This window comes from Vitis vinifera, chromosome 18, assembly GCF_030704535.1.
Source record: "Vitis vinifera cultivar Pinot Noir 40024 chromosome 18, ASM3070453v1".
Classification (NCBI taxonomy): Eukaryota; Viridiplantae; Streptophyta; class Magnoliopsida; order Vitales; family Vitaceae; genus Vitis; species Vitis vinifera.
This window is the reverse complement of record NC_081822.1, coordinates 29,064,081-29,081,771: the sequence shown is the minus strand read 5'-3', so window position 1 is coordinate 29,081,771 and position 17,691 is coordinate 29,064,081. Positions and strand designations below refer to the sequence as shown.

General features: G+C 38.2%; 2 protein-coding genes across 2 annotated transcripts; one reads left to right on the top strand and one right to left on the bottom strand.

Moving 5' to 3' along the window:
* Positions 1-959: 959 nt before the first annotated feature.
* On the top strand, positions 960-3,506 carry LOC100853222 (uncharacterized). The gene is made up of 2 exons (XM_019217866.2): positions 960-2,948; positions 3,165-3,506. The coding sequence occupies exons 1-2, from the start codon at positions 960-962 to the stop codon at positions 3,504-3,506; spliced, it is 2,331 nt and encodes a 776-aa protein (XP_019073411.2).
* A 9,753-nt stretch (positions 3,507-13,259) lies between these two features.
* On the bottom strand, positions 13,260-13,752 carry LOC100853261 (V-type proton ATPase subunit G1). Its single transcript, XM_010647543.3, has 3 exons — positions 13,664-13,752; positions 13,477-13,577; positions 13,260-13,403 (listed from the first exon to the last, which is right to left on the bottom strand). The coding sequence occupies exons 1-3, from the start codon at positions 13,749-13,751 to the stop codon at positions 13,260-13,262; spliced, it is 333 nt and encodes a 110-aa protein (XP_010645845.1). The 5' UTR covers position 13,752.
* Between the last annotated feature and the right edge of the window lie 3,939 nt (positions 13,753-17,691).

Here is a 17,691-nt window from a genome sequence, read left to right as displayed (position 1 = left end):
AGCAGCAAGATTCTAGTTTTTTTTAATAGATGGGGATGAAGTCCAGACCCTAAGTGGCCTTGGGTTTGGTCTGGTGGTGGGATAGTGTTATCCTACAAGGGCAGAGCCGAAAAAAGGGAGACCCCAAGACTTGCCCCCATATTCCTTAGTGAAGCCTAGCCACTTGGGAGGCATTCTTTAATGTGATGACTCAGTTTAAGAAATAAGGGTAAGAGATTTAAACATAGATGTACTTGATCTTCCCAAAATATTCCTTTGAAAGCGTTTACTATTTCTTCTTTTTAGTTTTTAAGGAAGTTCAGACTAATAGAAAGCAGCCTTAAAATGAACTCTTAATTTGGAAATAGGACTTTTTTAAATGGTATTCTAAAACTTACATATTGATTATGAAGAAATGCATATCAATCAAGCAAGAAGTTTCATCCTTGATTAATTGAGCATTTGGGTTTTGTTGAAGATATAATAACAAATTCACTAGTCAAGACTAAGCTTTGATTAATCAAAAGCTCAAATTGACCATTTTTACCTTTATTTCCTGAATCCAAAAAATTCTTCTTAAAATAAAGTTTGAAAGTTCTCAATATGTTTTGGGCCTTATAAATTTTAGTAGATTTTCCAAAGCAAAATCCTAGGGTTTCCAAGTGACATGCCTATTTGATGTGCTTGGGACAACTATTTGTTATATCTTCCATTTGGATATGACTAAGTCCTTTAACCTTTGAGAGGGTTAGGGAGATGGATGTGTCATTTTCTCAACCTTTTTTACACATTGTTTGATACAAGATTTGATGTTATGATTTTGATATATATTCAAAAGTCCCTTCAATATGATAATGAAAGTGAAATTATGGTTGTTGATAAAATTTTCATTTCAAAATTTGACTCTTCTTTGTGTTAGTGTTTTAGGTGATAATTCTCTTATGTATAGCATCTTGTTTAGAAACACTAAGGATAAGAACATGTCACCTTCATCTAGAGGTATGGGCTCTTTTCCCAAGAAGTGCACCTTTGGGGTGACTTCTGGAAAATTGCTGGGACACATTGTTAGTGAGCGAGGTATAGAGGTTGATCCAGAGAAAATCAGAGCCATAATTGACATGCCTACCCCGAGGACTGAGAAAGAGATAAGGGGATTCCTAGGTAGATTGCAGTACATCAGTCGTTTCATTGCTAGACTGACAGACATTTGTGAGCCTATCTTTCGCCTTCTGAGGAAGAGTCAGCCTACAGTTTGGAATGATGATTGTCAGCGCGCTTTTGAGAGGATTAAGGAGTGTCTCCTTTCTCCTCCGGTTTTAGTGCCTCCCACACCGGGGCGTCCTTTGCTTCTATACTTATCAGTTTCAGACATGGCCTTAGGATGCATGTTAGCTCAGCTTGATGATTTGGGGAAGGAGCGAGCCATCTATTATTTGAGTAAAAGGATGTTTGAGTATGAGTACAAGTACATTATGATTGAGCGCCTTTGCCTAGCAGTGGTTTGGGCCACTAGGAGACTTAGACATTACATGACAGAGTATTTTGTACTCTTGGTCTCACGATTGGACCCGTTGAGGTATCTATTTGACAGACCTGTTCTGACCGGTAGGCTCATGAGATGGCTGGTATTGTTGACAGAGTTTGATATTCATTATGTCACGCAGAAGTCAGTAAAGGGAAGCATTGTTGCAGATCATCTAGCTTCTTTGCCGATATCCGATGACCGATCAGTTGATGATGATTTCCCTGATGAGCAGATTGTTTCAATGACTAGTATTACGGGGTGGCGGTTGTACTTTGATGGTGCCGCCAATCAGTCGGGGTTTGGCATTGGTATCTTATTGATATCACCACAGGGTGATCATATCCCCAGATCAGTCCAGTTAGCATTTTCTGATCATCACCGGTTGACGAATAATATTGAAAAGTATGAGGCTTGCATTACAGGTTTGGAGACTGCACTTGATCTTGGCATTAGACAGTTGGAGATCCACGAGGATTCCAACTTGGTTATAAAGCAGACTCAGGGTATCTGGAGGACACGGGATGAGAAGCTGAAACCCTACCATGCTTACTTGAACCTGTTGATTGATAGATTTGATGTGTTAAGGTATATACATTTGCCCAGGGCGGAGAATCAGTTTTCTGATGCATTAGCCACCTTGGCTTCTCTGATTATGATCCCTCCGGGGGTGAATGTTAGGCCATTGCTGATTGAGACTAGGTCTGCACCAGCTTACTATTGTCTGATTGGAGAGATAGAGGATCAGATTGAGCTGCCATGGTATCATGATATTTATCAATTTATGTCATGCGGCACTTACCCAGAGTCAGCCTCGGTCAAGGATAGGAGAGCATTGAGACAGTTGGCCACCAGATTTGTTGTTTGCGAGGATGCGCTGTATAGGAGATCACCTGATGGCTTGTTATTATTATGTTTAGACCGTACATCTGCAGATCGAGTGATGAGAGAGGTTCATGCAGGGGTCTGTGGCCCACACATGGGAGGTCATATGCTAGCACGTAAGATCACGAGGACTGGCTACTTTTGGTTGACCATGGAGACAGATTGTTGCCAATTTGTACAGAGATGTCAAGAGTGTCAGATGCATGGAGACTTGATACACGTGCCACCTTCTGAGTTGCATGCACTTGCATCCCCTTGGCCATTTTCAGTATGGGGTATTGATATTATTGGGAAGATCTCGCCCAAGTCTTCCAGTAGGCATGAGTACATTTTGGTTTCCATTGACTATTTCACCAAGTGGGTGGAAGCTGCTTCTTATGCTAGGTTGACAGCGACCAGAGTGGCCAAGTTCATCAGATCGCATATTATCTGCCAATACGGGGTCCCTCATGAGTTGATCTCAGACAGAGGGGTGCATTTCAAGGGTGATGTGGACACGTTGATTCAAGAGTATGACATTCAGCATCATAGATCGTCTGCATACAGGCCGCAGACTAATGGAGTAGTTGAGGCCGCAAATAAGAATATCAAGAGGATTTTGAGAAAGATGGTCGAGACCTCTCGGGATTGGTCAGAGAAGCTCCCTTTCGCATTGTGGGCTTATCGTACATCTTTTCGTACCTCTATTGGAGCTACCCCGTATTCTTTGGTGTATGGTATGGAGGCAGTGCTACCTGTTGAGATTGAGATGAGATCTTTGAGAGTAGCACTAGAGCAGCATATATCCGAGGCCGAGTGGGCCCAATCTCGTTATGATCAGCTTAGCCTGTTGGATGAGAAGAGATTGAGGGCGGCAGATCATGTTCAGGCCTATCAGAGGAAGATGACCCGTGCATTCAGAAAGAGGGTCAAGCCTAGGAAATTCCAGAGAGGTGACCTTGTCTTGAAAGTCCTCAGGGGATTGATCAGCGACCCTAGAGGCAAGTTTAGACCGAGTTGGAGCGGGCCTTATGTCATCCGAGATCTGACTCGAGAGGGAGCTGTCTGGTTGACAGACCTAGACGGAAATCAGTTAACAGAGCTAGTTAATGTGGATCAGCTGAAGAAGTTTTATGTGTGAGATCATGGTCAGAGGATGGGTGGCCGTCACTTCGAGTAGCCATATTCCCTATTGCACACCCATACATTGATATATACTATTGCTAGCCCTTTGAGCCTCACGTGGTTTATTATGGCCTTTTCTTTCATTCAGCCTTGCATACCTTTTCTGACCTAGGTTGGGGGCCTACCCTTGCGCGCTTTGTATTTATTGATTGGATCTATGAGCATTGTGGGCATGGTTTCATTCTTCGTTTGTTCTTTCTTGCATCATTGCCTGTTTCTTTTCGTCTCCATTTTGCATCTTCACACCGTCTACCTATTAGTCTAGTTTCTATCATCTCTATTCACTTCGCTTTTGTTTTCCCTTGTGTGATGATAATGCGCTCTCGTCCCAGAGCTACCAGTCAGGTTTGTCACACCCTTCGTTCCGCCTGTAGGCTTTGATCCAAGATTCTTAGGTTGAAGGGGTCAGTCAAGATTGGAGGTTTGGGGTTCTTTTTGTTGGATTGTGATAGTATGGAATTCGGCCCAAAAAAAAAAATGAAAAAAAGGAAAAATTGTGCTTGTTTGGTATTCGTTGATATACTTGGGATCATCAGAGGTGGTTTTGGGTTTGAGAGATTTCTTTTTCCTTTAAGAGTCGGATGAGAGCATTGTACGATCCTTCTCACCATGGATCTGGGCGACACATTGGGAGTGAGGTTTGGGTTTCCTTGGCACTAGGCCCTTGGATCATTGTCTACATCACCATTCCCATCATATAGTGACTTGCTTTGATTTGGCGTTCTTAAGATGAGTTGTTCGTCGTTGTCACATATTGCTATATTTGTATCCCAGTTGGTTTCTCCATTTTCTTCTACACCCATTCATCATTCATCTTATCCCTTTTTCGTCTGCTTCTATCCTCGTCAATCGTCGTTTCACTTCATGAACGATGAGTTCTTTGGTGCGTATCACCTATTGTTTGTTTTTTTATTTGGATGCAGGGTTGAGTCACCTTGCTCACATGGTTCTGCGATGTTTGACATTGCGCACATAGGGGTTTAGCATTATCTATTGGGAGATTTGGGCCTTTGTTTCCCATCGTTTCATTCACCTTTTACCCCTGGCCTACATTACAGTCCGAGTCGTAAGACCACCCTGAGGCCATGAGATCTCGTGTTTGCTTCGATGCGGTTCATTCGGACAGGCTTCGTCTACTGATTGAGTATGGGATGTTGACAGGTCTCCATTACTTCGGGGGATATCGAGGGTCACATATTGTCTTTCCATTCAGTTTACTTGCCTCAGGTCCATGATCAGAGATAGATGATACAAAGAATTGGGACCGTTGAGGGCACCTTTGCCTGATGTTTTGACACGTTTATACTAGGGCATGCCCCCATCCTTGCATGCTGGCTTTGGCTCTTTATACATGTACGCAGGCATTCCGTTTCGCCTAGCAATGTTATGGAAATCAAAGTTTGAGTAAGACCCGCATTCAGCTCAATTTCTTCATATAACAGAGTGCTTCTGGGGTCTGACCCGAGATCAAATTCACGGTATTCATTGACCCAGCAGGGGTGCATACCCCATTCATTGTCTTGTTCGTTAGTTCAAATGAGTAGGTCTTCAGTGATGTATTCCAGAGTTTTCATTAAGATATTTGAGTTCCAGATGTACACACTGGGGCATATCCCCTATCAGTTTTTGTGGATATTGGATGTTGTGGATTAGAGTGGAGGGTTTTTTTCCTTAGAAATGGATGATTGTGATATTTTCAACTCTCTGGCTTTAACCATATGTGCGGTTATGGGATTCTGACATGATATTGATATCTTAGACTGGGGCATAACTCCTTCCTTTCACCCTTGGTCACATTTGTGAGTTTGTCCTATAGGGGCATACTCCCTTCTTTCCATTTGTTAGTGGTGATTGTGATTTCTCGCTTGTCATTTATCGGCATTTTCTGGTGTTACACCGGGGCATACCCCTTTCTTTTGTCATGATGAAGGTGTTTGATTTCTGGCTTCTTCGAGTCATTTGTTGGCAGTCCCTGGACGTCATACTGGGGCATACCCTTTTGTTATCATGGTTAGTATATCAGCGGTTGCATCTTGAGTCCCCCTATTTTGCTCTGAGTTTTGTTTTAAGGCATCCTCTGTCTGTTTAGGTGTTTTGAGTCTTAGTAATGGCATCCCTACCCTCTTTTAGTTCGGTGGTTCCTCGGCATCGTGCCTGAGTTCGATCGCCCGGATTCCACCATTTTTCAGTACTCGCTCGGACCCTTCTCCGGTACTTGCTCGGAGCTTTTCCGGTACTTGCTCGGAGCTTCTCCGGTACTCGCCCGAAGCCTTCTCCGGTACTCGCCTGGAGCTTTTTCGGTACTTGCCCGAACCCTTCTCCGGTACTCGCCCGAATTTTACCCGTTTCCGGTACTCGCTCGGAGCTTTTTCGGTACTCGCCCGGACCCTTCTCCGGTACTCACCCGGAGCTTTTTTGGTACTTGCCCGAAGCCTTCTCCGGTACTCGCCCGGAGCTTTTTTGGTACTTGCCCGAACCCTTCTCCGGTACTTGCTCGGAACCTTCTCCGGTACTCGCCCGAACCCTTCTCCGGTACTCGCCTGAATTTTACCCCTTTTCGGTACTCGCCCGGATTCCACCATTTTTCGGTACTTGCCCTAACCCTTTTCCGGTACTTGCCCGGATTCCACCATTTTTCAGTACTTGCTCGAACCCTTCTCCGGTACTTGCCCGGATCAAATCCCTAATCTTTCCCGGCATCATGATCGGGTCTCCTTTTATCTTTCTCCGGCATCGTGCCTAGATCCCATAGTCCATTCGGTCAGCATGACTTATTTCCCTTAGCCTTCTTTATTGTTGGGTGGGGACAAAATTGTTGGTCATTTGGGTTCTTCACTAGAGTTCATTTCACTCTTGCATTACATGCACTTCGCACTCACAATTCACTCATTCATTCACTCTACTGAAGAGGGGCATATTTGTAGACCCTCAATTTTGTCCCTCGACACTGGCATTTATCATTCGGGTGTCACATCCACCCATCGTTCGCATATGGCACCACTAGGGCCCCTTTTGGGCTTAGTCGGTGTCCGAGCCTCGTGTGGGTTTGTCTGTGGTCCATTGTGGTGCATATGTGGTTCATTTTGGAGGGTCACCATGGCCATTTTCCTAGTTGTTCACATCACGCTATAGGAAGGAAGTGGGGTCATCCCGATGTTTTAGCTTAGTTGGGGTTTATAGGGGCATGTTGAGGTTCGGAGCACTCAGGCTTGTTTTGATCGTATCACCCTCATCCAAACTCGGAATCAAGAACCGTTTCTTTTTATGGATTCCTTATTCTTCTAGGAACATTCTGTAAAATTTTCAAAATTTTTTGCAACTGGTCGGCTGGTTGGCAGCCGGTTCAGCCGGTTCATCGAGTCAGCCGGTGTAGAACACTAATTTTTGGTAATTGTTTTGATCATATCTCCCTCTTCTGAACTTGGAATCATGCACCGTTTTTTTTAATGAATTCCTTACTCTACTAGGAACATTCTGTAAAATTTTCATAATTTTTTTCCATCGGTTCGACCAGTTGGAATCCGGTTCGGCCGGTTCAGCCGGTTCATTGAGTCAACTAAGGTAAAACACTAATTCTAGTAATTTTGAGGCCCAAATCCTACATGGCTCAGGCCCGTAAGCTCCAGATCGGTTTTGGGCAATGTTGTGGGTCCATTTTGGGCCTTGGTTTGGGTTCCTTGCAGCCCACCACGAATCCATATGGATTCTTGGTGGTGAAGCAAACTGAAAACTGAAGGAGTGAGCTGGCCTTGTAAGTTTAAGAGAAGTAATGAGGGGTGTGGTTCCCATGCTGATGAAGGGGATTTCAGTGCTGAAGGGGAAGGAATCCAGGAGGCTCAAATGCTAAGAGGGGTATGAGTATAAAAGGTGAGAGGATAGGAGAGCAAAGGACAAGAGGGGACATTTTGGAGAGGGGAAATTTTGCTGGTAAGAAAAACAAAAGGTCAGTAGCATCTTCTGAGTTGAGAGCGTGGGGGAAAGCTTCAGCACTGTAGTTTTTTGAAGAGGAGAGTGACAACATCTCAGTTTTGGAAGTCATCATCTGCATACACGGATCATATTTGGTGGAGATTCTGAGGTAAGCATGCTGAATTTTCTTTACTTACAGTTTATCTTCCTCGTCTTCATATGCTTTTTCTCCTTCCTCATCATCTTTTCTTCCCTTTGATATGAAGATTGTATTGCTTGGGTGTGGATAATAAAGTCCATACATGATTGTTGTTGTTTACTTTCTTAATCACTTAGGAACTTTCTGACCGAATTTGGGATTTTTTACCAATCGGCTGAACCGGTTTGGAACCGGTTCAACCGGTTCAGCACCATAGCTGGCAGCCTCTGTCAGCCATGAGGAACACTTGCCTTTCTTTGTCTGGTTCTCACTCAGCCGGGCTCGGAATTGAGAACCATTTCTTTTTTTTGCTTCCTTAATCACTTAGGAACTTTCTGACCGAATTTTGGATTTTTTATCAACCGGCTGAACCGGTTTGGAACCGGTTCAGCACCATAGCTGGCAGCCTCTGTCAACCATGAGGAACACTTGCCTTTCTTTGTCTGGTTCTCACTCATCCGGGCTTGGAATTGAGAACAGTTTCTTTTTTTTTGCTTCCTTAATCACTTAGGAACTTTCTTACCTAATTTGGGATTTTTTACCAACCGGATGAACCGGTTTGGAACCGGTTCAACCGGTTCAGCACCATAGCTGGCAGCCTCTGTCAGCCATGAGGAACACTTGCCTTTCTTTGTCTGGTTCTCACTCAGCCGGGCTCGGAATTGAGAACCGTTTCTTTTGTTTGCTTCCTTAATCACTTAGAAACTTTTTGACCGAATTTTGGATTTTTTATCAACCGGCTGAACCGGTTTGGAACCGGTTCAGCACCATAGCTGGCAGCCTCTGTCAACCATGAGGAACACTTGCCTTTCTTTATCTGGTTCTCACTCATCCGAGCTCGGAATTGAGAACCGTTTCTTTTTTTTGCTTCCTTAATCACTTAGGAACTTTATGACCAAATTTGGGATTTTTTATCAACAGGCTGAACTGGTTTGGAACCAGTTCAACCGGTTCAGCACCATAGCTGGCAGCCTCTGTCAGCCATGAGGAACACTTGCCTTTCTTTGTCTGGTTCTCACTCATCCGGGCTCAGAATTGAGAACCGTTTCTTTTTTTTGCTTCCTTAATCACTTAGGAACTTTCTGACCAAATTTGGGATTTTTTATCAACAGGCTGAACTGGTTTGGAACCAGTTCAACCGGTTCAGCACCATAGCTGGCAGCCTCTGTCAGCCATGAGGAACACTTGCCTTTCTTTGTCTGGTTCTCACTCATCCAGGCTCGGAATTGAGAACTGTTTCTTTTGTTTGCTTCCTTAATCAATTAGGAACGTTCTGACCAAATTTGGGATTTTTTATCAATAGGATAAACTGGTTGGGAACCGGTTCAACCGGTTCAGCACCATAGTTGGCTGCCTTTGTCAGCCATGAGGAACACCTGTCTTTCTTTGTCTGGTTCTCACTCATCCGGGCTCGGGATTGAGTGTCGTTTCTTTTGTTTGAATCCTCACTCATTTAGGAGTTTTCTAGAAAAATTTGGGAATTCTTCTCAATAGGTTGTACTAGTTGAGAACTAGTTCAACCTGTTCTACTGGAGGACTTTAGGTAGCCCTCGATTTTGGCATTTTTCGAGCCCTTATCCATGGGGGCTCAAACCCATTTGCTATAGGGCACTTGTGAGCCATCTTGAAGGTTTAAGTCAGTGTTTGATTTCAGTTAGTATGGGCAATTTTGAAGTTATGGGTGGTGTGGTCTAGATGAGTCTAGTTCGATTTGTATGACATTTGGGGAGTCCCTTACCTCATTTCAACCAGCTATCTTCCTTTTTGGCACAAGCTTTGATGCTTGATTTTGAATACATGTTGCGTGACTGACTCACCCTCTGCTGCAGCGCTTGGCTAGGGACCACAAGTACGCATCGTTGGCTTTGGTTATTGAATTCATATGCATGCATGGTGTTTAATCTTGAATGTTTGTTATGTGTTTATCTGTGTTTGGCTGACCTTTTATACAGCGCTTGGTTAGGGACCACAGGTACGCACCCATTGTTTTGCTTGGTTGAATTCATATGCATGCCAAATACCAATTAGGATTGTGTGATTCATGACATCTATTTAGCCTAGGGTTTCATTTGACCTTTGACCCATATGCTCCCACATACCCAATTCATTAGTAGAGACCGAGTTTCGGGCCTAGAGGGGTGCTACCTCGCATGAGGTACCTTCCCAACGGGTAACCTGATCCCCGGACCTAGAATCTAGTTTTCGTAGATCGCTTTTTCCATACTGGGGTCATTAGGGGTTTTTGTTCTTACTTAATTTTCCCCATTTTAAAAACAAAAATAAAAAGTAAGTGGTGACTCCAAACAACACCGTTCCTCACCGGGGACGGGTTTTTCAAAACTGGAAAACACCAACTTTTTCATTTCTTTCTTTTCTTTTAAAAGCAAGTCGCGCTGGTCCGGTGGATCGGGTAAGGGTCCACACTAATGCCATCAAAGTATGGCATTGGCATCAGTTTTTAAGGTTTGTCCACATTCAATTGCATGTTCTGCAAATAAACAAGTGAAAAGTATTTTTGTATTTCACTCTCAAAGCCTCCTTGTAAACCCACATTTGGAGATATTATACTTCTATTATAAGATGTTCCTTCCTGCAATAATGTCCTACCTAATGACGAAAATATCGATAATCACAGATATATCAGTAGTTCAATTTTACGGATATATTGGATATATTGGCAGATATTTTGATACAAAATATCGATTGATTTAAAATTGATCAAAACTTTTGAAAATATAAAATAAAGCTGTTAGAAATGAAATTAGAAGTATAAAAGACATTTTAAGTTGTTTTGTTGAAGAAATTAATATATATATATATATATATATATATATATATATATATATATATATATATATATATATATATAAGTGTACATTGATTATTAAATCACATCAAATATTATTCTATAATAATATTGTGATATTTGATTATAATATGTTTAATTTTAAAATATATTTAATATTAAAATTATGAATATTTAATTTAATTGTATTAAATGATATAAAACAAATGATGATAAATGTATAATTTTTTAATATTTAATTAATATATTAATGATATGTATTAAATGATATAAAATAAATGATGATAAATGTATAATTTTTTAATATTTAATTAATATATTAATGATATTAACAACTTTTTGTTACTCAATTAAATGAAAAAAAATTATTTAATCATAAAATAATTATAATTAATTTGTTATTTAAAGTAGTGTTTTAATATTTTGTGTATATGAAAACTTTTAATATATGTATATATGGTGTAGGAATATTAACAAGGATGCTCCCCCAACCAAAACTCCCTGGGCAGCATGTAAATAGCCCATTTTTGAGCTTTGACTTGGTCAACGCTGAGATTTGCCTCGGTTAACACTGGCGTTGACCACCGTTATTTATGTGGAAAATTTCGTTTCCACATGCATCGACACACAGATGTTTTGGCGATATATCGTCGAAATATCCCGATATTTTCCTCCATGGTCCTACCAAGGTTGGTGGGATCAAATTAATCCTTTTTCTATGGTTTTTGAGTAACAAAAAATCCCAAGCCAACAACACTGGACAAACTTCCTAGGCTAACACCAAATCCCAAGAACATGCTGAAAACAGGGGATATTGCATACTTTTCCAATAAAACTGGGGATAACTGTAGTATCCTAACAAATCAGTTGATCAAAACAGGGGATAATTGTGGTATCCTAACAAATCAGTTGATCAAAACGGTTTTCCTCTCCACTTCAAGAAAGAAGAAGATTACATTGCATACGTTTCCAACAGAACTGGCTATTCCTCTAAAATTTAATTTCTCAGTATCTACGTATCAAAACAGAGTGATTTTTCTTTGGGAAAAGACGTACTTGGTTGTAGATTTTGGTGATTTAAAAATAATTTTTTTTTTCACATAAAACATTTGATTTTCAGTGCAGTCCAGATCAAAGCTCTTAAAATGCAAAGATGAAACAGAGATTGTTTAAAATTATCTCAGATCAATGACATAAGAACATAATTCACTGTCAAAACTACAAGAAAAAACCCAAGAAATTAATATTACCTGTCTCAAACCTCAAGAATAGAAAGAAAGATATGACAAGAATCGATGTATAAGAGCAGCAATGCGATCCGTTGATAAGCCTTACTACCAACTGTCATATAATGAAGAGGCAAACCTCCATTATCTCAGTTCTAAAACTTTCAAATGCGAATCAGAATCTGAATGAGTCATGGTTAGAATCAAAATGGCCTGTGATTGAGGTGTAAAGTACCGTAACTTATTAACCCAACAATGACTCTAAATTAGAGATTAAGAAGGTGTTATGCAGTTTAATATAATTTAATGACTTAAGTTATTAAGTAGTTTAAATATGTTTGATAAAATAATTTAATATCACAATTTTAAATAAAAATTAACTTTAAATATTATGTTAAAATTGTTAACTTATTTTTAATCTCAAATTTCTTTTGCCTTATTTATTCATGTTTAGCGAACGTATATTTTATGACTATGATCCTACATTCACAACTCATCTTTTATAATAAATATCTTTGTAGTTAATTTATGTCTCTATAATACTTTGAAAAATATGAATGTTTAACAAATAAATTTATTACTTAGAATTAGTATTTTTTTTTATGAATATTAATTATAAAAATATGGATATTAATATCTTATAAAAGCATAAATATTGATTTATTTTATTTAAAATAAATATATATAATTGAACAAGTAATAAACAGGCCTTATATTCTTCCAACATTAATCAGTTTGGTCTCATTCCTCCATTCTAAGGATTAAGTGAAGCTAGAATAGGATAAACAACATTATCTATTCAATTCTTAGATACCGCAGCAGCAGCAGCTGTATTACCAAGAAGATAAGCAACATTATTTATGAGGCATTATATGTCTGATTTACTTCTTCAAACATATATAGTGAGTAAAAAGCTTCCCTAAGAAATGTAGGGGAATCAATTCATGTCATTAATTTTGTGAAAAAAAAAAAAATAAGTTGATATGATCTGTATTTATCTAGAGAGAAAATATAACAAATTAAATAAAGAAAATCAAGTTCTTTTAGCCTCTATTTAATCTGTCCACATAAATTTTCAAAATTTGTAACGTCCAGTCTTATGAGATTTTCTAATCGATCCCTCAAAGAAATCACGTGACAGTTGTTACAAATCATTCAAATTGCAACAACTCATCCACTACTTCGCTCTCCATGGAATTTATATTAAGTAATCAACTCATCAAGGCGACTACATGAATTAATTTAAAAAATCTGTCTGGAGAAGGCTGGCAGCCTATTCCATAACTCTCATCTCTCTTTCTTCCTTTATTGCAATTTTCATTTTTCATATGCCTCTTACTCTGCAACTGAGAACCTAAAAATAAATAAGAAAGAAAAACATAGAGAAAAGTGGTTATTTAAATCAGGATCGTAAAGTTAATAACATTTAATCGGCTACTTCCCTGATCCAAATGGAACTCGGGGTTTCTACAAATTTAGAAAAGACCATAAAAGCAGAAGCCCTAGACCTAAAGTAGGTCGAGCTTTAATCGATGTTACTGATGAAGTAGTTGTACTGACCACCACATATCAAGCTTTCACCGTTGTGACATGCTTGATGAGCATGGCGACAACATCTGATGAAACCCTAGAAGCAGACTTTTTCAAGCTTTGAATCCTCAATGCAGTTTCTTCATCAAGCCGTTTTACATTTGACCCACTGCTCCCACTCGTCTACATAAATCAAAAGTGAAGTGAGACCTTGTCATTCTAAAACCTTTGGCAATGGCAATATTTGTGCTGATACCTCAGAAATTTTCTTCTGGTGGGCAGCTTCCATATTGGAGTGGTAGAGTTTCATTTCCCTCTCAGCTTCTTCTTTAGCTTGTTTCAACCTCGTCAACTTTACTGAAACACATTGTTCAATCATAGCATCATTTCGGATTACGAGTACTGTAACTTTGGAAAGAGATATGTAAGGATTGGGGTTTTACAGTTTTTAGCACTGGAAATAATCTGTCGGGCCTCCTGCTCTGCAGTCAGTAGCATCTGGATGCCTCCTTGTCCTTTCATGGAATCCATGGAAAATATGCTACCTAAAATACAAGAATAAGCACTTTCCAATCACACATGTAGAGAAATATAAAATACAATTCAGTGAAGAATAAGCACTTTTCAATCCCATATATAGAGAAAAAACAAAAATAAAAATTCAGTGATTAATCTATAAGATAATTGTATGGATTTGGAAAAGAAATATATCACTGAATTGCTTCTGTATAATTCAGGATACATTTTTGAGAAATTTTAATCAGAAAGAAAAAGAAAACAGAAGTAGCATCATTTCATAAAATTCTGCCGAAAAAGATCATTCAATGTCTCAATTGCAGAATGACCCTGCAATTTGATGTAAATGGATCATTCTATTCCAATGCTTTCCAAATGATTCTAAAATACTTATCTCAAATGCGTTCCCCAACCTGGTGGATCTGAGAGATGAAAAAACAAAATGTTGTGACTCAAATCGATGTATTTAAGTGGGTCTTCCAAATTCCATATGCCAAAGAAAAGACCCAATTCTTCAAATTGGATTGTGAATAATAAAAAATTTTAAAGGGAGGAAATTGAATTGAAAAAAAAAAAAAAAAAAAACCAAGGAAATGCACCCCATACCTGTGTTTAATTTCTTCAAAGGGAGAAGGTTGCAGTTAGTTTTTCAAGGCAAAAATACTGAGGTAGAGGAGGATATTATTTGGCTCTGGTAGTATTGAGATAAAAATGGATCATTTGCCACCTGTTCACCGGCTTCCTTGGTGGCTAGTACTAATTGAATTAAAAGATTGTTACATTTAATTATTTATTTTACTTCATTTTTTTGGGACTAGCCACCTCCTATATTCTTTTTACTACAATTTATTTATTTAGTTTTTAGGTGGCACTAGTGATAGGATTTAAATTAATAAGTATTGAACATATTAATTGTTACGTCCCATCGCTACTTATCATATAAGCAAGTGTGGCCATCATAGTTTTGTTAACGTTTGGACTATTATTATGATTATGATCACCCTTAAAGAGATTGGCACCTAAATCATATTATATCTAATCCTTTGCATCTTTTTGCATCCTTATTAATTTATAACATGTTTTAGAAGACAATTCATAAGACCTAAGTTAGAGTTGAAGAGAAACTTTTGAAAGTAGATTCAAAACATTTTCGTATCTTTAAAAACGATTTCAAATCATCTTTCAATCTCGAAAGTTTCTTCAAATTATCTTCAATTTCTTCAAAGTTTCTTTGAAATATAAAAATCTTCAAAATTTTCTAACTTTCAAGCTTCATCTTCAAATCTACAAAAAAAAAAAAAAAATTCTCTTAATCAAAGTTGTATAAATCAAGGTTTAAGTCACATTAAGGCCCAAGTTGCAATCAAACTTAGGTCAAATCAAAGCTCAATTCAAACCAAAATTTAAGTTACGTGAAGGCTTAAGTCAATTCATGATCAAGATTCAAAACAAATGGCCAAGCTAAGTGCCCGTAAAATCATATCATCAAAAATTTTTATTTTAGATCAAACTTCTTCAAGCTCTCATAAATAATAATAATAAAAAAAGTAATAAAATGGAGATTATAATTATAACATTCTCCAAATAAATGAACTTTTAACTTAACTTCATAACTTTTGAACATAAATTTTATTTGTACATGAGGAAAATTCATGGACTTTTTTCTTAGACTAGAGATTGTGCTCGCTTCACATTCCATATTCTCATTCCCATAAAAGAAGATAAATGTATGCGTTTAAGGGGGTATTTGTCTTTATTTGTTTTTTGTGCACATACCTACCAAATTAGAGAGACATCAACCCACCAAAATAATATCAGCATGGTAGGAGCTTGAAATTTTAAATTTGAAAGTGGATTGGACATGTGGGCGCATCTCTTACGTGGATCTAACCTCCAAAGACGTGTTCTACACTCGGTTCTTTCCATAACCACACCCATTTGCCTCCTAAATCACTAACCCTTAATTTCCCAAATGTGTTATCCCTCCGTAGCCAGCCTCTGCCGCCATTGATTTGATCTCTCGAGTCCCAATTCAGTTTCTCCCTTTCTCGAAAAACTCCTCGTTTCTCCCTCTACACCCTTCATCTCTAGGTGGATTCACTGCTTTGTTGGACATTCGAAGAACAGCCAGACCTGGTATTCTCACAATCTTTTCCTTTTTTTTTTTTTTTTTTCCAAATATAATTTCTTTCGGCTTTAGAGGTTTCGATATCATGATTTTGTTGATGTTGGCTTTTTTATCCATTATGTAGTGGAATTTTCTATTTTCCATGCTTTAATTCATTTCCATTTTTGCATGGTTGCTTTCTTTGATATATTTCCTCATCTAGATTTGACTGATCTTGATAGCTTGAAGTTCTTAACCTTTTACAAGATTTGAGTTCTTTTATTTTTGGTAAATTTGGTTTTAACGGGATTTCATTTCTTTCTTTCTTTTTTTTTTAGTGGATTTGTTTTTAATGTGCTTAATTTTCTTTGATTTTCTTCCACATGCAATTTGCAAATATCATTGTTTAGGAACATAGGGCCTGACATATCCCTAAAATTGCTTTTCTTTTTTTCTTATAATTTCTTTTTGTGTGATGTACCTGTGGTGAATAAAAAAGGGAATGGCCTAGGTCCATGCATCTTGGCATAACCTAGATCATATTTGAGGTGGGACAATGTAGCAGCAAGATTCTAGTTTTTTTTAATAGATGGGGATGAAGTCCAGACCCTAAGTGGCCTTGGGTTTGGTCTGGTGGTGGGAAAGTGTTATCCTACAAGGGCAGAGCCGAAAAAAGGGAGACCCCAAGACTTGCCCCCATATTCCTTAGTGAAGCCTAGCCACTTGGGAGGCATTCTTTAATGTGATGACTCAGTTTAAGAAATAAGGGTAAGAGATTTAAACATAGATGTACTTGATCTTCCCAAAATATTCCTTTGAAAGCGTTTACTATTTCTTCTTTTTAGTTTTTAAGGAAGTTCAGACTAATAGAAAGCAGCCTTAAAATGAACTCTTAATTTGGAAATAGGACTTTTTTAAATGGTATTCTAAAACTTACATATTGATTATGAAGAAATGCATATCAATCAAGCAAGAAGTTTCATCCTTGATTAATCAAGCATTTGGGTTTTGTTGAAGATATAATAACAAATTCACTAGTCAAGACTAAGCTTTGATTAATCAAAAGCTCAAATTGACTATTTTTACCTTTATTTCCTGAATCCAAAAAATTCTTCTTAAAATAAAGTTTGAAAGTTCTCAATATGTTTTGGGCCTTATAAATTTTAGTAGATTTTCCAAAGCAAAATCCTAGGGTTTCCAAGTGACATGCCTATTTGATGTGCTTGGGACAACTATTTGTTATATCTTCCATTTGGATATGACTAAGTCCTTTAACCTTTGAGAGGGTTAGGGAGATGGATGTGTCATTTTCTCAACCTTTTTTACACATTGTTTGATACAAGATTTGATGTTATGATTTTGATATATATTCAAAAGTCCCTTCAATATGATAATGAAAGTGAAATTATGGTTGTTGATAAAATTTTCATTTCAAAATTTGACTCTTCTTTGTGTTAGTGTTTTAGGTGATAATTCTCTCATGTATAGCATCTTGTTTAGAAACACTAAGGATAAGAACATGTCACCTTCATCTAGAGGTATGGGCTCTTTTCCTTTCAAATTCTACTTCTAGAAATGATGAGACATTTATCATTTTTTTTTTTTATTTCATGAACTCTAATATCTAGTCTACATTTATCTTTGGGGTTGTGATGCACTAGAGGAAATATGTACTTTGCTAGAAGATGATATTAGTGCTTCTAGGCTAGATGACTTATTTGAATTGTTACTTGGAAGAAGGACCTTATCAAGTTGAGTCTATTGTCATTTCTTCTTCAATGCATAAAAAAATTTTATATTTCATAATTCATCACTCTATGCATTTGATAAGGTGGTATGTTTTCCCTT

Excerpts from the sequence above, each read along its gene's own strand:
- LOC100853261 (XM_010647543.3), bottom strand. The coding sequence starts at position 13,751 with ATGGATTCCATGAAAGGACAAGGAGGCATCCAGATGCTACTGACTGCA. Across the intron at positions 13,578-13,663 it reads TATTTCCAGTGCTAAAAACT|TAAAGTTGACGAGGTTGAAA; the intron begins GTAAAACCCCAA and ends AATGTGTTTCAG. Across the intron at positions 13,404-13,476 it reads ACCAGAAGAAAATTTCTGAG|ACGAGTGGGAGCAGTGGGTC; the intron begins GTATCAGCACAA and ends TGATTTATGTAG.
- LOC100853222 (XM_019217866.2), top strand. The coding sequence starts at position 960 with ATGTCACCTTCATCTAGAGGTATGGGCTCTTTTCCCAAGAAGTGCACC. Across the intron at positions 2,949-3,164 it reads ACAGGCCGCAGACTAATGGA|CATATATCCGAGGCCGAGTG; the intron begins GTAGTTGAGGCC and ends GCACTAGAGCAG.